Source organism: Sinocyclocheilus grahami, unplaced genomic scaffold, assembly GCF_001515645.1.
Source record: "Sinocyclocheilus grahami isolate Dianchi unplaced genomic scaffold, SAMN03320097.WGS_v1.1 scaffold116.1, whole genome shotgun sequence".
Taxonomy (NCBI): Eukaryota; Metazoa; Chordata; class Actinopteri; order Cypriniformes; family Cyprinidae; genus Sinocyclocheilus; species Sinocyclocheilus grahami.
Window position 1 is genome coordinate 953,791 of NW_015505295.1, and position 21,092 is coordinate 974,882.

At 36.7% G+C, this 21,092-nt stretch overlaps 3 protein-coding genes across 5 annotated transcripts in view; all 3 read left to right on the forward strand.

Moving 5' to 3' along the window:
- Nucleotides 1-635: 635 nt before the first annotated feature.
- On the forward strand, nt 636-3,262 carry mrps21 (mitochondrial ribosomal protein S21). The gene is made up of 3 exons (XM_016277957.1): nt 636-651; nt 1,223-1,343; nt 2,874-3,262. The coding sequence occupies exons 2-3, from the start codon at nt 1,261-1,263 to the stop codon at nt 3,052-3,054; spliced, it is 264 nt and encodes an 87-aa protein (XP_016133443.1). The 5' UTR covers nt 636-651; nt 1,223-1,260; the 3' UTR covers nt 3,055-3,262.
- Nucleotides 3,263-7,992: 4,730 nt separating this feature from the next.
- Nucleotides 7,993-16,070, forward strand: LOC107589409 (circadian-associated transcriptional repressor-like). Of its 3 annotated transcripts, none has more exons than XM_016277834.1 (6): nt 7,993-8,245; nt 11,513-11,853; nt 13,226-13,301; nt 13,728-13,806; nt 13,918-14,065; nt 14,550-16,070. In XM_016277834.1, exons 2-6 carry the CDS (start codon nt 11,515-11,517, stop codon nt 15,000-15,002), a joined length of 1,095 nt encoding a protein of 364 aa, XP_016133320.1. In that variant the 5' UTR covers nt 7,993-8,245; nt 11,513-11,514; the 3' UTR covers nt 15,003-16,070. The 3 variants fall into 3 exon arrangements, with proteins under 3 accessions (XP_016133320.1, XP_016133317.1, XP_016133318.1); XM_016277831.1 differs by having other exon boundaries at nt 7,993-8,239; XM_016277832.1 differs by having other exon boundaries at nt 7,993-8,234; nt 11,511-11,853.
- Nucleotides 16,071-17,304: 1,234 nt separating this feature from the next.
- The window catches only part of rprd2a (regulation of nuclear pre-mRNA domain containing 2a), a 38,460-nt gene continuing 34,672 nt past the window's right edge, over nt 17,305-21,092 (forward strand). Inside the window, exon 1 of the mRNA XM_016277927.1 lies at nt 17,305-17,609. Within this exon, the coding sequence (XP_016133413.1) occupies nt 17,429-17,609 (181 nt within the window). The 5' untranslated portion in view covers nt 17,305-17,428. The remainder of the gene's footprint in view (nt 17,610-21,092) is intronic.

Genomic DNA, 21,092 nt, shown 5'->3' on the forward strand with positions numbered 1-21,092 from the left:
TTTAAGGTTCAAAAAACACATTATTTTCCACATACTGTACATTATTGTTTCCGCATCGTCCATGGTGAAAGTTGATGTATTTCCTCAGCGACCAGCACAGATCAGCTCTAGGCATGACGAAGCAGATATCGTCCTCTTTCGGAAGACCAAACAAAGTAGTTTCGCTTTCACAACGAAGCACACCGCATCTTCACGACATGGAGGCAGCAACAATACTACAGCGAGAATAAAAGTTACTCCTTCTTTCTTTGCGTGAACATTTGGGCGGCATTATGCAAATCTTCCCACATAGTGATGTAGACATGTGGGGGCGTGTTAGAACGAGCCGTTTTAGGTAGGCGTGGCTGACTCTTAACTTTTATAAAGACTATCTCTTTGGATTTGAGACTTTAGTCTTTGCAACTTTACAGATCTTCTTTATGCACCAAGAGCTTGTAACACTCCAAAGAGAAAGGAAAATTTTAAATAGCATCATATGACCCCTTTAATCTAATTTACCTGAATTGGCCTAATTCCTGTCAGGTGACTGAGCCGTTGAAATACACAGTACATGTCGTCCAAGAAGCTCAACCGTTCATTTTTAAAGTCTATTTGGCGCCACCTAGAGTTCGCGCGTTTACTTCCAGGAACTGTCTGCGCAACAGAACGCATTTCCAACATTCACTTAAAGTATGGCAGGAATATTGGAACACAGCGGATACAGGACGTCATTTATACAGTATACAAAATCAAGTAGTCACAAGCATGAGGAAGGGCAGAAGCCCAAGGGAGGAGATGTTAGTCTCACGTCTTAGAATGGGGCACACTGGTTTAAAGACAACATTGCACAGAATAGGAAAACATCCCACTGGATTATGCACTTATTGTAATGTACAAGAGACAGTGAAGCATATACTGTTAGACTGCAAAAAATATGAAGAAGATAGGGCAGAATTAAAGGCACAAATGGATGAACAAAGCATGACACTTGAGTATTTATTAGGGAAAACATCTGGGAGAATATGCAATTTATTAATGCTATTTTTGAAAAACACTGGGTTAAGTGAAAGAATTTAATAGGGAAATTTTGTTAAAAAAATTTTTTTTCTTTTTTTTTTCTTATTTTCTTCCACTCCTTTGATGTCAGTCTAATGCCCACACTCCAGTCTAGTAGGTGGCGGTAATGCGCCTTTGAGATGAGTTGCCAACCGCTATTAAACCTGAAAGAAGAAGAAGAACGCATTTCCAGCCGAGCACCATTGACGGTAACACGGACGAAACATGGCGAACCACCTTCGCTTCGTCGCTCGGTCTGTCATGGTCCAGAACGGCAATGTCGATGCGGCATATGGCGCTCTGAGCAGGTACTTATGAGATGTCTGGAGACTTTGATATATGTATATGAAATGTTGTTATAAATCCTTTAGTTTAGCGCTAATAATAAATGATGTGACCATATCATAACACGACACGTCAAGTGATGTGGACCTGCCGCTAATGTTCTGTTCTCAGTAACGTTTGGTGTTTGCGTTGCGGTACTGTGCAGGCCAGGGGTTTTTAAACTTGCAAACCCAGTGACCCCTGACTCAAGACTCCGTATCAAACTGGTTTTTCATGTTAGCACGTAATAACTTGAACAAAGAACATTAGTATACAGGTGCATCTCAATAAATTAGAATGTCGTGGAAAAGTTCATTTATTTCAGTAATTCAACTCAAATTGTGAAACTCGTGTATTAAATTCAATGCACACAGACTGAAGTAGTTTAAGTCTTTGGTTCTTTTAATTGTGATGATTTTGGCTCACATTTAACAAAAACCCACCAATTCACTATCTCAACAAATTAGAATACTTCATAAGACCAATAAAAAAACACGACATTCTAATTTATTGAGATGCACCTGTATTATATAATGATTAACAGGTCATTAGATATAAGGTAAATTATTTTAATTGACTATAAAGTGTATAAATCTCACATGGCCCTCGCATTTACATCCTAAGGTATTTGTTGACCAATGTTGCAGTTGTACAGTTTTTATTAATATTTTTAAATAACCCTTTTATATTTTAGTTTGAATTTTTAGTTTAGAAATCGTATTATTTTGAAGATGTGCCTTTGTCATGTTTATTAGATACATATAGATATACAATTTGTATTTCAGTTTTATTGTAAGCTCATCTTTCTTTTTTTTAGTTAGTAATTTTACCACTTCAATTTAAACTTAATTCAGTTCGTTGCCAAGGAAACATTTACATCTAATATTTGTTTTATTTCCACTTTATTCTGTTGTAGTTGACAATAAAAATCCTGGTTGCCTGACCTCTTATATTGTTTGAAAAAAAAAAATCACACTGACAAGTCTGAAAGTCTATAATAATTTAAATCTTAGTGTGCTTTATTAGCATGAAAATGTATTTGTATTGCCAAACATTTTGCAGCATAATATGAGCTCTGATGAGAAATTATGCAATGTCTAATAATAGTGCAAATAAACAAGTAATATTAACATATTAAATGAAATAACAATAATTCACAAAACAAAATGACAAAGTAACAGTCCTAAGTAAATTAAAGTAATACTATCAGTATATATACAGTGGGTACGGAAAGTATTCAGACCCCCTTAAATTTTTCACTCTTTGTTATATTGCAGCCATTTGCTAAAATCATTTAAGTTCATTTTTTGTGCAGTTGAGTTGTAGTCTTGCAATATGGGCTTGAACATATGATCAAAACTCTTACCTTGCATTGGTTTTTGCAACACTTTAGCTTGGATTTGGTTTGCAAGGTTGCCTTGTTTTTACCATATAACTCAATATTAGAGTATAATATTTCATGTTTATAGATATTGTAGTTGTTACATGCTCTTTCTCTCTCTTTTTCTCTGCAGAGTGCTGTCCACTGATGGAATAATTGAATCTGTGAAGCGTAGAAGATACTACGAGAAACCCTGTCGTAAGCGAGAGAGAAAGAGCTATGAGAACTGTAAGAGAATCTACAATACTGAGATGGCCAGAAAGATATCTTTCGTATCAAAGACACAAAGACCAGATCCATGGCTGGGATGTTAAGATGACATAAACTGACTGTTCGTGTCAACCAACACATGAGTCAAGCACCGTGAGCTGCCTCAGAAGATGAAGATCCACAGGAACATTTTACACGCTCACCATTAAAAAGTCATTGCAGGACTGTGTTATGGATTCTGGATGTTGTGATATTGCTGACTTAACATGTTGACTAACTGTTGTATGTTGTTAATAATAAAAAGCTGTAAAATCATAAGAATTTTTCATTTCATTTACAATAGATGATTTGCCAAAAAATATGAATTTGTGTTTTATCAGATGTAGAACGTTTTTGAATGCTGATGGGAGCTAAAACGTGCACATTGAGCAATGTTTAAAGTAGAAAACAAATTGAAAACAGTTTTAGAGCATGCAAAGCAGGCATGAAGTGGGAACAGATTAAATGGTCACATATTAATTTTATCTTTTCTCCATGCTAACATTTTGAAAATACAAAAGTGGAGTACCTTATTTGGTGAAATGTGAGACTTAACAGTATTGCTATTTGCTAAATAAGATATATTGCCTGGTATAGCCAGAAATTATAAAAAGGAGGCTAAATCAGACTTTGTAAAAAAAAAAAAAGTATATATACTATGTGTCCCATGAGTGACAATTCCTTGAGCAAACAACAGAGGCTCTAGATGAATGCAGAAGTTCTCTGACTGGTTACACACTAACAGGGTGGAAGTCTTTTTAAATATGAATGGTTAAAACATCACAATGAGTCCAAACCTTTAGTGTAGTCTTTACAAGCTGCATATTTTCCACCAGTGGATATAAACGAGTATAGAAAACTCTGAAATTGCTAGGAAATTTCATGATTGCATACTAATAATAATGTTGATTTTAGCCAGCTAAAATATTAAAATATGAGTCCTCTAATCCATGATATTGTTTTCTCTAGTGAAAAAGTTGTCTCATCTGATCCAGGAGAGAAATATGCACTGATCAAGCACCATTTACAATTGAAAAACTATTCTAAACAAATATGCTGATGGATTTTGATGTGAGCGGACAACAGGGGATGGACTTTTCCACTGGAGGAAGTGTATAGACTCGTACTTTGGCCAGAAGTGACGGTTTAAAGTTAAAATGCCTTGAAGATGGATTTATTTCTTACAAACACACAGCTTTTCACTTCACAAGGTGTTAGTTGATGGACTGGAGTTGTGTGAAACACTTGTGGATTATTGTGCTGCTTTTATCAGCCGTTTAGACTCTCATTCTGACGGCACCCATTCACTGCAGAGGATTTATTGGTGAACAAGTGATGTAATGCTAAATTTATCCAAATCTGTTCCGATGAAGAAATTGGAAAATCATCTACATCCTGACCTAAGTTGTCATTTTTGGGTGAAATATTTGTTTAAGATTAAGTTAGTAGGTAAATTGCCTGTTCTGGAGTTTTTCAGTCTATGGAAATTTAGGGATGTTAAGCTGAATTGCGAATTGCGAGAAAATGATTTGTTAACAGGAAGGAGCTTTGTAGTCTTCTTTCATTGAGTTCAAGGTCTTAGTGATATGTCTAACATGGGGGATGGCTCTCTCTCTCTCTCTCTCTCTCTCTCTCTCTCTCTCTCGGGTCACAATGTATAGCTGAGGATGGGGCCTCAGCTGTAAGCAGCTGAAGTGGTTTGCTTTCCATGAAGTCATGTTTGCATTTTAGTCTAACCAGTGAAAATGTATGACGTGCCTCTTCTGCTCCTCCTTCAGTTGCTTTGGGGACATAAACAATGTTGTTCACAATTGTTATTTTTTCACTCCAAAGTCTTTTATTTAGAGTGGAAGTTTGAATTATTTCTTATTTTTAGACATAATTATTGTGCCCAAAGCTGTGTTTGCTTTATTGGTATAATTGTGCATGTTAAACTGTGCACCGAAAAGATCCAAAAGCTGTATAGCCATGTGACATTCTGCCACAGATTCAACAATATTCTTGTATGTAAACTATGCAGGGGGATGGGCTGCTGGGTTAGTGAGTTCACACAGTATAGTTTTGAATGGAAACTCTTCTTCATGCAAAAAAAACGGTTAAATACTGTGCAATAAAGAAAATATACATTTGTTAAAAGGAAAACTTTATTTATTTAATGTTGTTTATTACTATTATTTAAATGTATTATATATATATATATATATATCAGTGGCGTGCAGTGGCGTTTTAAAATGAGGAGGCAGTTGTATATATATATATATATATATGTGTGTGTTTGTGTGTTTGTGTGTGTCCCTGTTACACCTAATGTTGTCACATTTTCCTGGGTAAATAAATATTACATAAAAAAGAGAACAAATATAATTCTATTTTGTATTTTATTAATATTATTTTGCATGTTATTTAATATTTTTAATACTAATTATATATTTAATAGTGTTTTTATGCATTTTTATATTTATTCCAAAATATTAACTAAAGGCAGTAACAATTTGAACAATATTCTGGAAACAGTTTACAATAAGGTTTCATTAGTTAACATTAGTTAACTACTTTAGTTAACATGAACTAAGAATAAACAATAGCCTACTTCTACAGCATTTATTAATCTTAGTTAATATTAATTTCAACATTTACTAATGCATTATTAAAATCAAAAGTTGTGTTTGTTAACATTAGTTTATGCACTGTGAACTAACATGAACTAAAAATGAACAACTGTATTTGTATTAACTAATGTAAACAAAGATGAATACATACTGTAATAAATGCTCATTGTTTGTTCATGTTAGTTAACTCATTAAATGGTACCTTATTGTAAAATGTTACCAAATTTTTTATTTGTGAACTGATGTTCAGCTGTTCTTTTTAATAGTCAACTTATTTCTGGTCACCGTCATAAAAGCTCTGTAAACACTGCAACAGACACGAAGATATATCTTTCATTTCATCACGCTGAATGCTCACTAAAAAGGTCATCACGTTTTCAGACCATTTCAAGTTTTATTTTGACGTGACACAAAGTAGTGGTATCTAATGCCGAGTTCACACTGCACGATTTTCAAAGATGTCGCATCACTGTTGGTTTCACACTGAACAACTATCTGGGGTAGCATTCAGTTGTTGCTGTGTTCACGCTAAATGTGAAACAAAAACATTAAAAATATTAATTAAACCTGTAATATTACAATAACACTGGTCAATGTCATCAAAAAACTGTCTATGTTTGACTTGACTTGAAATGAGTTTGTCCCTCCTGCTGTGTACTGTGTCATATCAGCCTCCCACGGAGTCTGGGATTGTCCAGTCGATATCTTGTTGTCCTTGGTGTTAGCGCCAATACATGGTGATGCTCATGGTGTGAATGGGGGGCAAGCTGATCTCGAGAAAGTAGAGCATGGATAACGTGTGACCTATGTTGTGTACATTAACTGTTGACCTACAGGTGGGCAACAACAAGGCAACTGGAGGAAGTTGGTGTCGGTGACCTTCAATGGCTGACACTGTTTAAAGATTGACCAGGGGCCTGTTCTTCGTACATCGCTTATTACATCTCAGATGATTTGAAAGATTCCAGATCTTCTAATCCAGTGTTTCTCAACCGGGGGTACGCGTTCCCCTAGTGGTCCGTCACATAATTGCAGGGGGTCTGTAGAATCATTACAAAAATTATTATTTTTTAATTATTATAACCACGAACTGATATATACAGTACATGCATGTATATACATGCATGTTTTTTTTATATATCTGTTCTAGATTCAATGTAAACACTATGCTTTGGCAATACATTGTAACAATTGTCATGCCATTAAAGCACAAATTTAATTAAATTTAATTGAGAGAGAGAGAGAGAGAGAGAGAGAGAGAGACAGATAGGTGACAGCTTCAGCAGAACTAAGAGTGTGTGAATACCTGGGTCTGTCTTTCTTCAGGTCAACTCATATAATCATGAAAAAATCAGTTTGCCATCAGTTGTGAGAAGATGAAAGCGATATCTATGATTCAATGTAAACACTATGCTTTGGCAATACATTGTAACAATTGTCATGCCATTAAAGCACAAATTCAGGGAGCAGACTCATAAGCTCATTTGTTTTGAGTGAGACTGAGCCAATAGCACTTGCTGACCTGAGCTGACCCTCTCTCTCTTTTCTTTTTCTTTTTTTGTGTGCCAGAAACTAACAATTATAGTTCTGCTATCAAATGGGAAAGGAAAGATTCATTTGATAGTAGTGATCATAAAATGTTAACAAGGGCAGTGTGTGGATTATCCAATGACTTTCAGGGAGGCAGTTTTTTTAAATCAATTTTTCAATTCATTTTAGTATTAGTTCTTTTAGTAAATTAAATTAAACTAAATGAAAATGAGAAATAGCCTATTGCTGCAATTAAAGGCTACATTTACATTTGGTATATATTTATAAAATTGTATTCCATTTACTGTTTATTTTGTTTCAAATTACATTATTATTATTTTGCTATTTTATTTTTTATGGTTTTAGTTTTAATTTTAATAACCCTGTGTGACACGTCTGGAATGGCTAGGGTAAACATCAGTATCATATTCTAAATATAATTTTCTTTTAAGATGCACCAATTTCAGTACATTTATGACGCGTAAATGTATAATTAATTGATAAATCATGACAGCAGGCTATCAAAGAGCAGCATACTGTTGCTGTGGTTACTTCTAAAACCATTTTTAAATCAATTTGAAGGTCATCTAAACTAAATCCCTGAAAACAAATGTATTATGTTCCAAACAAATTGTCGGGTACAAACTCTTCCTAATGTGGAACAATAAGCACCATCTGTAAAATGTGCTCCAATTCGTAGTAGCTGCCTCTACACACGAGTGCCACGTGCGAAGGTGGGGGGGTGCAAATAGATGAATCCGACCAATCACGGCTCAGACGCTTAGGGATTGGATCTACTTTTCGTCCAATCAGCGACTTGATTCTCATCTGTCAGCCAATGGGAACGCAGTCTGCGTTGGCTTTTGTCCAGCACGTGTATCAATTCACATGTTGTCCCTCGCTGTAAAGTGACGTTAGAGGAGAAAGGAAGAGGATAGAAGTCCATCATTTTTTCTCAGGACTGTAGTGCGTATGTCTGCACGCGGGCTTATTAAGCAACAAAGTATATGAAACTACTTTTTCTCGTACGAGCAGCACGCCAGGTTGTGTCAGTGGCGCTGGACACCAGGTTGTTGTGATACCGACCTAGAAACAAACCACCATTATTAAGGTAAGGGTAAGTTATATTTTATATTTAAAAATTATTTACAATATTTCCGTTATACTTCAGAAATGCTTCACGTGTTGACCATTGCGCTTGATGTTTGTTTATGTCACGTGGAGCTGAATTATTCCTCTGTTTTGTCAGTCTGCTGGTAAATATCTGTGATGCCATAAGTGATAAATTATATTTTTTATTAATTATAAAAAATTATCATTTAATTCATCATGAAATTGATTTAAAATGTAGGAAATTCAGTTTTTATTACAATCTAACACTAGTGAATATGTGTCGGTTTGTGTTTTCCAACATGTGGTCAATGTTTTTGATTATCACTTTTTAGTTACTTGTCTTTTTTATGTAGAGAATATTCATTGCTGTTTATTGGTTTAACAGCTGACATGATTACATTTATGGAGGATTATGCGTCACAGCCCACCTGGACCAAGAGTTTAGTAAACAGGACATAAATAATAGTGCTCTTTAAATGCTTAATATTTACTTTTATTCATTTATCAGACGATTTTATCCAAAGTGACTGTACGTTTTTCCCTTTTTTTAACCAGTCTACCAAACAGTCCATCTGGTGAGAGTTAATTTGTCATAATGGCACCGCCTAGCTGCTTATTTTTATGAGGCACATGCCCTTGAGAGGGTTTTCTTTAACTTGGTCAATTCTGAAATACTACACCGTGGCTGTGTCTCCAATCTAGCTGTCCATCCAAACAACATTGTAGGCATTATAGGCATGCTTATATATTCTATTACATTCATGTGCTTTTTCAAAACTCCTATAGGTAGTTGACTGTTTTCCCAGACACAGCCCATATGTGGTTTTGTGCCCCTTCACCCAGTGAAAGAAACCGTGTGTGCTGTTCTTCATGGGTAGAATGATTTTTGTAATTATGGTATCTCTGTGATATCTATTTCAGTTTTGGAATGAACCCTGTGTTCCTTCGTCCATTAAAAAAAAAAATCCATGGCATGCTTTGCATTCCCGGTTGTTTGTGTGTCTCTTGTTTCTTGACTTAAAGAAAAGGGAAGTTTCTATACATATTTCTATCACACATTTCTCAACAATAAGGGGTTTTCTGCAAGTCCAGTCAAGCCAGTAGTTCAGCTATGTACATGTGTTGCTAACATATATAGGCCTATATGTTTGTGTGTGTATATATATATATATATTAGGGCTTTCAGTCGATTTAAAAATTTTAATCTAATTAATTACATGATGTTTCGATTAATTAATCGCAAAATAAATTTGACTGTGAAAATACCCACAAAAGATTATATAAACATATTTCTGTGTTAAATGAGAAAGTATCAAGTAGACATTACAAATTGTAGCTTTCAAAAGAAATATTTTATTTGATTGAAATTTATTTCGCAAACATTTTTAGGCTACAACGGCCTAACAAACTATGGAACATGAAAGAAGATAATTTGAGAAACATCTCAGTATTTTTGTTAAAGGGGTCTCACAAGCTCTTGGTGCATAAAGAAGATCTGTAAAGTTGCAAAGACTAAAGTCTCAAATCCAAAGAGATATTCTTTATAAAAGTTAAGAGTCAACCACGCCTACCTAAAACGCCTCGTTCTAACACGCCCCCACATATCTACGTCACAATGTGGGAAGATTTGCATAACGCCGCCCAAATGTTCACGCAAAGAAGGAAAGCGTAAATTTTATCCTCGCTGTTGCTGCCGCCATGTTGTGAAGACACTGTGTGCTTCATTGTGAAAGCGAAACTACTTTGTTTGGCCTTCCAAAAGAGGACGATATCCGCTTCGTCATGCCTGGAGCTGATCCTTGAACCTTAAACTGCATAAACGCATTGCATTACACCAAATAATGTTCTTTTTAGCAACATCATATGACCCCTTTAATACAATGAAAGTCATTGGCAACCAAAACTGCTTTGTTACCAACAGTCTTCAAAATACCTTCTTTTATGTTCCACAAAAGAAAGGTTTGAAACAACATGAGGGTGAGTAAATGACAGAATTTAAAATTTTTGGGTGAACTAGGCCTATTCCTTTAATGTTTTTATTATTATATACAGGAGCATTTATTGCAGTAATATCTTTTTAGTTCACAAATTTTAGGGCATAACTGGATTTATGGAGTTGTTGCCCTGCATCATATTTGTCAACTGTATGAAATGTAAGATGACGTACAGGTATTGGGGTGGGGCCAGTGCATTAATGGCGTTAAAATATTTTAATCGCGTTATTTTTCATAACTAATTAATTTAACGCATTAAACTGACAATAATAACAACATTCCAAGTAACCAATCAGAATTGAGGGATAACTTTTCAGGAAATATCTGTTTTAGGCTTCTGATCAGGGTTCTGTGCTTCTACATAATTTCACACTGATTTTAGAAATAAATTATGGGTAGGGTTAGGTTTAGGGGTAGGGATTGGATTTAGTCTATATTTTTGGACAGTAATGTTGATTCAGAAACATGTCTTACTTGGCAAAATCACGGCGACCATACACACTCACACACACACACTACCTTTAGAACGATTGGGGTCTGTGTGTGTATACATTTCTATTTCAAATAAATTATGTTCTTTTGAACTTAATATGCATCAAAGGATCCTGGAAAAATGTAACAGGATAAAATAGTTGTAAAGGGATGTAAAATGTTTATTAAGAAACACAACTGTTATCAACTTTGATAATAATAATAATAATAATAATTTCTTGAGCACCAAATCAGCATATTAGAATGATTTCTGAAGGATCATGTTACACTGAAGACTGGACTAATGGCTGCTAAAATTTCAACTTTACCATCACGTAAATGCACCCTTTGTGAGCCTATATATATATATATATATGTATGTATATATACATATGTATGAATTCAATGTTTCATTTTCTTTAACCCACCAAAAAGGTTTTTTTCAATTAATAAAAAAAAAAAGTTTGTGTGGATAAATTTGTACACACCCTTTTTCCTGAAAAATAACAGCATACAGTGGAAAACATGACTTGTTTTATAAATATTGTAGCTGATGCTTCCAAATCTTTCTTGCAGTTTTAACAAGGATTTGCAAGACAATCCCCGTGACCGTTCTGTCAACTGACTCCTTTCCCCCCTTGTTGCCCTTTTTGTTTACATTGTTTCGGATGTATTTCGCGTTCTTCATACTGTTCAGTTGCCACATTCTTTGAGACAAATCACTCACTATGATCAGTTCAGTTCGTTCCTCAGCCTTCAACATTACAACCTAACACCTCACATATATCTGTTTTCACACATTTCAGTGATGCTGTCACCGGGGAGTCCATCCAAATGGCAAGTGCAAGATTCCCTCTCCTCGACCCCCAGTCTCCTGTACAACGACAGTGACCAGACGGAGGATGAACTGGAGGTCTTTTCCTGTGAGAGCAAGGCTGCGGGAGTTGTGCCTGATCCAAAGCCATCCTCCATGGCTAATGGGAGCTCTCAAAATTCAAAATCGCCTCTCACCTTTGTGAACCAGAGGAGCGGTAGAGCTGAAAATGTTCAAACTGGATGTTCCTCGGCGTCTCCAGCCTACACCGGTCAGACTTCAACATCATCTGAAAGAATTCCCTCAGAGGGGGACCTGAGGTTTGCACGCAAAGTGAGTCTGAAAATCTCTTCATCCCATTTAAAATTTATTGTGCTGCAGGTGGGTTTTAGTCGAGTTGTTTTTCATGACCATTTCTCTTTGAACAGTGTTTTTTGCTGCTGTACCTTTAAAGGGTTAGTTCACCCAAAAATGAAAATTAGCCCATGAATTACTCGCCCTCAAGGCATCCTAGGTGTATATGACTTTCTTCTTTCAGACGAATCCAGTTGGCGTGATATTAAAAAATGTCTTTGATCTTCCAAGCTGTTTAATGGCAGTCAGCGGGTGTTGCAGCGCATCAGTCCAAAAGAAGTGAAATAAAGCACATCCATCCATAATAAAAAGTGCCTCACACAGCTCTGGGGGGTGAACAAAGTCCTCCTGTAGCGAATCAATGCGTTTTTGTAAGAAAAATAACCATATTTAAAATGTAATAATCAATTTAATCTAGCTTGCGCTCACTGTTGTACGCGGAAGCAGCTCCGGGCGGATGACGTATGAGGTCAGCGTTGCGCATGTGCCGCTCAGAAGTGAAGCGCAGGGGAGAGATCAAAACAAAACAACAGTCACTAATTAGAAGTACAAAACGAGGATTTGTAAAGAAGAATGTCGGAGGATATCGATATAAGCCAAGAGGAGACTGGTTTTCCTTTGCTAAAGTAAGGAAACCTTGCTTCCTTTGCTCCTGTTAACAAACGTTGGTTTTCACGGGACTCACCGGCGCATGCGCAACGCTGAACTCATACGTCATGCTCCCGGATGGCTTGAGGGCGAGTAAATAATGGGCTAATTTTAAATTTTGGGTGAACTATCCCTTTAAGAGGTGTCCTTTTTTAACTGTGAAATGCACACCGTTCCTGAGCACGTTCGTGCACACACAGGCTTGCTGTCATGTCAAATATAGTTTGTAACTGGCCCATCCTTCAGTATAAGCTTTGCATCTCATTGTAACAGTTGCAGAACACAATAAAATGTGACGAACAATGGATCTGATTGAAACCACAAAGAACCTTGTTAAAAATAAATGCCGACTGCTCGTCTCACAATGACTGTTTCTCATCACCTAGAGGGTATCACTGATGTACAACTGTGGGTGGTCATGTTGATGCATTGATCTGTGTGCAACTTTTTAATGTCACTAAGTTTTGGAAGTTCAGAATGAGTCATGTTTGCGGCTTGTTTCTGATAAATGTCTTGAGTCAGTTTCAGTGTGTTTTAATAGAACATCAAGCTCTTTTATTTTAAACGATCAAGTAAAGTGTGATTCCTTGTTTCTTTTAAAATGGCTCAAAACACCGAGTTTTGCTGTTTCTTAATCTGTCGTGCCTCTGTATATTGAGATGTTTCTGTGATGATATATATGTTAATAAAATGTATCTTACAGTGTGCAGAGCTGCACGGGTACATCAGACCCATGTTGGAGCTGTTGAAGGGGCTGAAAACCGGTCGATATGATAAAGGTAATGCACAAAAGAAAAATCATAAACTAACTTTCAAAAGTTGGGTCATTTATAGTGTCACAAAAAAATCTTATTTTAAATTAAGGCTGTTGTTTTGAACTTTCTTTTCATCATAGAATGCTGAAAAAATGTATCACGGTTTCACTAAACTTAAGCGGCACAGCTGTTTTCATTGATTAAAAGATGTTGTGACACTGAAGACTGGAGTAATTTAAAAAGTAATTTATACATTTAAAACAATTATTTAAACTCATATTATATATATCTCTCAAATAAATGCAGCATTGGTGAGCATAGAAGTTCTTTAAAAAATATTTAACAATTATTTTAGACTTAGTAGTTAGTAGTCTCCATCCATTACATGTAATTGTATTTTTAAATTTTTTTTTTTAAATCTTAAATTTTTTTTCCCCCTCTTTTTGGCAGGTTTGAGCACATTTCAACAGAGTGTTGCCATTGATAGACTACGAAGGATTGTGGGTGTTCTACAAAAACCTGACCTTGGGTATATAATTTTATTCTGTTAAACTTTCACCATTGACACATTTCTTACTTGTATCCAATACATATAATGCCTTTTGATAAATCCTATTCAATTCCTGCTATACCTCCATAGGGAGAAGTATATGGGCACTCTTCTGCAGCTGGAGATGATGTTAAAGGTTTGGTTCCCTCAGGTGAGGCCTCAGCATTGGGAAGGCACCCCTTCGCTCCACAATCTGCCTCCACGCTGGAATCAGGACCAGCTACATATTCCTGTGAAGGTAAGCGGCTGATATCCACCTTATTTTGCAATGCAGAAGTAAGCTCTTTTCTGTGAATGTGCGAGACTTCTGATTCATTAGTTGTTATAGGTAAATAACCAAAGGAATAACATAAGTGCAGTAAATGGTAAAACTAATTGCTCTACAAACCAAGGTGTTTATGATTATGATAATACATTTAAATAATATGATAACAAATACCAGTTTGCAATATCAAGCAGCATAAGCTGTACAGCTAAAATAATGGATACCAAAACACACAAGTTACAAATGGCCGCAACTGCTCTTATGTGAACAATAAGGTGGATACTTTTCCAAAATAGAAATGCTTTGAAACAAACCATATGAGAAAAGCTACCAATATGGGCATTATATTGGTTAATGGGTGTCTAAATATGTGTCTACCGCAATCTGGAATGGTTTATTGTTTGTCTTCGATAATATCAAAGTCTTTTATGTATTAAATGACATCTTTTTCTTTCAGAAACGCAGATTAAGTTGGTCAGACTCTGACTCGCAAGGATCTTCAAACAGCAAACGCATTCAAGAGGACGATCGAGGGCCGAGCCCCAGCGATAGCAGCTCATGGCTTAGCAGCTCCGATACCATGTCTAGCGAACTTGAAGAAGACAGTCCGATCTGTACAAATCAAAATAATATGACCTCTGAAACCAAACTCGTTGAAAACCGCAAACTTCAAGTCAGGCAAAAGTCAAGCACTCTGACTGAAACAGGAAGACCACCTCCTCTTGAAATACCACCGCCAGCCACAGATGGCAGCAGCTTGGGCATGCAGGACTGTTGGGTGTCCTCCACAACTCCTACTTCTGACCCACCAGTAGACACGATGATTAGTAAGAGAGATTTGGATGAATCTGCAAAAGAAGAAGGGCCAGAAAAACAGATCGACACAGAGATGTTAAACTTAATATTTTAAAGTTTCTCATTTTTAAACGAATGAATGAATGAAGCATTTCTCCAGTCTGTTGATATTGGGAACTTTTATTCAGTTTTTTGCATTCTGCGCCATATATATGTACAGAACAGACGTAATCATATGTATGGCATAAGATTTGTGCATGTACGGTTATAGACTGAAGAAAGAAGTGTCTTAAAATACATGCTCGAACCGTACAGTCGACCGGTGAAGCATGCACAGCTATCAAACACTCTACTGCACTGCCTTCCATGATAAACACAGACTTCCAACAATATCTGCTGCTTTATGAACATAAAACCAGGAGGCCAGATATCAGCAGAAGAATGGTCTTGTAAAACGTCCAGAAGTGTGACTGCAATTGCAATCTACCTTAATTTCCTTTGACTTGAATTGAAAACCACTTTGAGCATCAGATGAAATAGAAATGCATTATATGAGAGGATGGTTTAGAGGCAGTTTTATTTATTGCATTATTACTTGAAGATACTGAATTCACTTAAGCAGCCTTAAAGAGTCCGTACCAGTGGGCCGTGGTCCATTATCATAGCTCAATGTTTTATGTTTATGAAGATACAGAAGGAATAATCCCGGAAACAACAGATGGGATGCCTTGTGAAGTGTTTTATAATCTGGAGAGTAAACGGTCATTTATTGAAGATGTTTTTTGCCAAAAATAGTTTGCACATTTATGTTCTGCTTTCATGTTATAAGAGTTCATTTTGCACAATCGTTTCCTTGTACTCACCTTTTTTCCATTTTAGAATTTGTGAATTTCAGCATTGTGACTGTTAACCATTCTCTAAAACGAACTAATGTTCAAGTTGATGACAACGAGTATGTGGCATGTCACACGGAGGAAGACGAGACTTGTTTTATTTAGCTATTTGTAGAATATATTCTGACATTAGAGATGCAGTATTTGGTAGTTGCTGCATGAGGAATGAGAAGAACTTTATCGGTATGTTGACTGAGACTCATGTAGTCACGTCCTTGTGCAGCTGTATGAGTATTGTGTGAAAAATACATGCAAGTATATTGTTGGAATTATAATGGAGATTATATTATGAGGGAAAAGTGCATATGAAGATGTTGTGATTAATATTTAATGCCACTTAACAGCTTTATGTGATTGTGAAGGTAGCATTTTTAGGAAGATGTTTTTTGTTGTTACTATCATTTGTTTCAGAAAAGTCAGCCATTGTAGCACCATTGTTATTTTCTATTCATTATTCAAAACCCTTTTCTCTTGTAAGTAATTTCTGTTCTTGCATCAAAGTTTTTGTCAAGGTTGCTGAAATGTTTTCAACATGCTCCACTTTTTGATATCATTAAATGTTTCCAAGTTTCTTATATTTGAAATGTATTTTTTTAGAGGTCAGTTATGACAGCCCATACAGGGAATATATATACTGTATATACAGAGAGAGATAATTTTTTTTAATATACCATTCAAAGTTTTGTTTTTAAAATTATTATTATTTTTTTTACATTTGTTAAGTCTTTTATGCTCACCAAGGCTTCACTGTTTTTTATTAAATAAAAAAAAATACAGTAACTATTGTAAAATATGACAATGTAACTGTTTTATATTGTAATATATTTTAAAATGTAATTTATTTCAGTGATGGCAAAGCTGATTTTTCAGCAGCCATTACTCCAGTCTTCAGAGTCCCATGATCCTTCAGGAAAGAAAAAAATAAATAAAAATGACCCAAAATATTTAAATGGTAGTGTATTTTAAAACAATACATAAAATAACCTATAGTGTATTTCGAAATATACCTAAAATGTAAATGTGAAATATATTTTGAAGTGTATTTTGTTTATGAATATATTTTCAAGAAATGTACTAATTTCTAAATACACACACACACACACATATATATATATATATATTCTTAAAAACACATTTATCATATATTCTATTATATATATATATATGCTAATATGAAATCTGCTAATATGATCATCATGACTTAGTCAGTAGGACGGGACGGGTAGCCTACACTTGACAGTCTGCCTTTCTCACTTGGGCTCTCTGTCCAGTGTCCATGACTGACCCCTGCTGGATGTTTGCATGTTTTAGCATTATGAAATATTCATATTTATAAATGCTTCAGAGTGAGTTCAAAAGACCAACATTTCTACCTCTGCAATACTGCAACTTTTGTGTTGTATAACACATTTTCTTTGTCTGAGAAAAGTTGGAACACAAGCAAGAAAGCAAGAGAGAAACAGAAGGAAAGAAAGAGAAAGAAAGAAAGAAAGAAAAAGACACGACAGGACAGGACAGGACTTTTGGCTGTACATGTCTAATGTTGTTTTTGTAATATTGAGAATAATGGAGGCTCAGAGTCCCATGAAGTTGCCGTATCCACACTTGAACCTGTGAGGGGCAGCACTGCGACCAGAAGACCTGGAAAATGGCGGCTGGAAGTGCGCACAATAGTGGCTCATCGCCGCGCTTGGAGTCCACATTGGACCGTCGCTTTCAGACTGTATCCAACACCATGGAATCCATTCAGGGACTATCCGTCTGGTGCATCGAGAACAAGAAATATCACAGCGTGATCGTGCGATACTGGATAAAGTGGCTGCGCAAATGTGAGTATTTAGCACGTTAGCCGTCCAGCTGTGATACAACAACCTGTTTACGGGATCAAATTTATGTTAGTTGGGCTTTCAAAATGGACGTATGTGATATTTGTATGAGAAAGTAGCATAGAAGTAATTGTGATAGGCTAGTTTTTCTTTTTCGGCCCACTAAACAACTGTTGTGGCTAGCGTTAGTTAGCGAGCTGCTAATCTGTTCCTATCCGATCAAGACGTAGGTCGTGTTTCAAAAGCTAGAGATCTGCCTTCCTAGACAGCATTTTGGCGCCTTCCAAGGCAGCAGTTCTTTTGGGGAACATTATCTTTCAAAGTAGAGGAGTTCGGGGTCAGCGGCATTTTTGGGCCAAATAGGGGGAGTTCTGGGTCAGTTGCTTAGGTGTCATTGTCACGATTCCAGTCAGCAACGTTTTGGGGCAGTAAAGGGGTGTTTGAGGTCAGCAACATCTTTTGGCAGAATGGGACATTAAGGGAGTGTCTCTTTTCAGCTAAATGTGAATATCTGGGTCCAGTAGCAACTTTAGAAAGGACAGATGTGCTTTCAGTGAGCAGTATTTTTATGTTCTTGCAGTAAATGGGGGGATTTGTTGTCAGCAACATTTTGGTACATAATTAAGGTACAATTTGGGTGTCATAGGCACATTTAGAATCAGCAGGGTTTGTGTTTGGTGTCAGCAGCATTTTGGGACAGAATGGGGTGTTTGTGTCAGGGGTGTCATAGGCATGTTTTGAATGAGCAGCGTTTTTGGGTTCAGCAGCAATTTGGGAAAGAATAAGGCATTTGGGGTCAGCTACATTTTGTGGGTCATAGGTACATTTTGAATGAGCAATGTTTTTGGGAAATAAAAGGGTGTTTGGGGTCAGCAGTTTTTTTTTGTGTGCCAAAATAGGGTCGTTCAGAGTCAGCAAGTGTCATATTTGGGGCAAATTGGGGCGTTCTGTTCAGTGTCATATGCATGTTTTAAACCAACGTTTTTGGGCAATAAATGGTGTTTGGCATCAGCAGCGTTTTTGGACAGAATAGGGCGTTTGTTGTCGGTTACATTTGTCGTAGGCATCTTTTGATCTGCTATGTTTTTGAGCAATAAAAGAGTGTTTGGGCATTTAAGGGCAAAATGAGGTTTTTAAGGTCAGCTACATTTTGGGTGTCATAGACAAGTTATTTTGGGGTGTTAAATAGGGTTGCAAAGGGGTGGAAAATTTCCGGTAAGTTTCCGGAAACTTTCCAAAAACCCCTGTAATATAAAAAAAAATCCTAGAAAGTTTCCAAAATTTCTGGAATGTTTCCGAAATTTACTGGAAAGCTTCCACCTTTTTGCAACCCTAGTGTTAAATAGGGTTGGGCGTTGTCTCCAAAATTGGCATCGGACAGTGTCTACAGTGAAACATCCCAATGGATGATGACATGGGGGTGTGCCCAAAGCGTGAATCCATATTCAGAAAGACACAGGAAACGCATAATGATTGCTAACGGTTGCCTGTTACATTACAGTACATAAAATTTTACTTACCACATAAACAGAGTAAGGAGAGATGACTGAGGACGATGATGAATGGTTGGTTTGCAGATGCTGAGCACCACTGACAAATATCTAATCTTGTAAAATGTGTGGCAAGTACTGCCCCTCCGTAGTATAAACAGAGTACGTGTGATCGCGAATCTCGAAAGTGAAAGTGAAACTAAAATGTGATCGTGCATTCAAAAGCAGTTCCAATGCCAGGCATAATAGTGGCTCCCTGATGTTCGCAATTATAGACAGTAATTACCCAATGATATAACGGCGAGAGAAAGTATTGAAATATGTACTTTCCTCCCATCTCGTGTTTATTCCTTTTAGGGGTTCCGTAGTACATGTCATTTTCTTTCCGAAGGTGTCAGGAATGTTTCGAACCAGCAGTGTTTTTGGGTGATCAAATGGCACTTTTCACTGCACGGTACGGCTCGGTACGGTTCACTTTTGGGGGGTTTTCCACTGGGTACAGTACCTGGTACCTGGTACTTTTTTTTAGTACCACCTCGGTTGAGGTTCCAAGTGAACCGTACCATTACCAAAACGTGACGTGTAAACTCTGCTGATTACTGATTGGCCGGAGAGAATAGTCACTACCTGCGTCACTGAACTTGCGACACAGATGCAACAGAACCGCTAGATTTAAATCAGCACATCCGGAAGGATCGAATGCAACTGTTTTGAACGAGCGCACCTTTTTTTAACAACTACAAAAGGGCTGTTTCGTGGTCTGTTCTGAAGTACGGACGTTCCTCTCGTTGATAGCAGAGGAGCGGATCCAGTGAGAGCTTGATGGGGCGACGCGGAATGAAAAAGTTTTTTTAGGAGTCGCGGCAGTAGAAGCAGCGCAACTATAACGACTAGGGATGCACCGAATGTTCGGCAACCTAAATTTCGCAAAAATCATTACAAGCACCGACAGCGAGAGACTGTTTAGGATAGTAATAATAATGATAATAATCATTACAACAGCTTTGTTTTAATACATTTATTATAACATTCACACATAGTGTTCAAATTAGGATCTGTAATATTTTCTAATGTTTTAAAAGAAGTCTCTTCTCAGCAAGGCTGCTTTTAATTGTACAGTAAAAAATACATGCCTGATTCAAAAAGGGGGTCTGATGGCCAAAAATTATTTTACTATACTATAAATTTTAAGTAAAATTGTGCTTTGTTGGTATAGTGTCTGATAGAATGTTAAAATTTTAATTGTTGTTTTGTAATTGATTTTTTTTCTTTGAAAAGCAAGACAAAACAGTAAAAAGCACATTTTGGCTTTTTAATTTATGCAATGGTGAAAAATAAAATCGGCAAAATACATGGGGGAAAAAACTCCGTGTTCGGCCTTCGGCCCAGTGTTTAATTTTGTTCGGCTTCCAAGAATTTTCATTTCGACGCATCCCAAATAGCGACATGTGAATAATCCCGCACACTCTAAAGCGGTACTAAACTGCAGTGGAAACGCGAGCCGAGTCGTGTCGTACCACACAGTGGAAAAGCGCCAAAAGAGGTGTTTGGGCTCAGGAGCATTTTTAGATTATGTAGGGGTGTTTGGTGTAAGCAGCATTTTGGGGCAGAATGGGACGTTTAGGGTCAGCCACATTTTGGGCATCATAGGCACATTTCGAATCAGCTGTGTTTTTTGGCAATAAGGGGTGTTTGGGTTCAGCAGCATTTTGGGGCAGAACGACAGAGTTCAGGGTCAGCTGTATTGTGGGTGTCACGGGCTCCTTCCAAGTCATCAGCATTTTTGGGCGGAACTAGCACTTCAGAGTCTGCATAAGCTATATTTTCGTAAGCCAAGTTTCCATCCAGTATTTGCACTGTTCTGTTATTGGCAAAGTGAAAACGCATAAAAAAGTTTGCAGATTTTGCTTCCTTCAGCCTGATGGCATAATGACGTCATCTTTAAATTTAGCTGCTGTATTGATAACCATTTTGATGCACTAAACCTTTTACACAC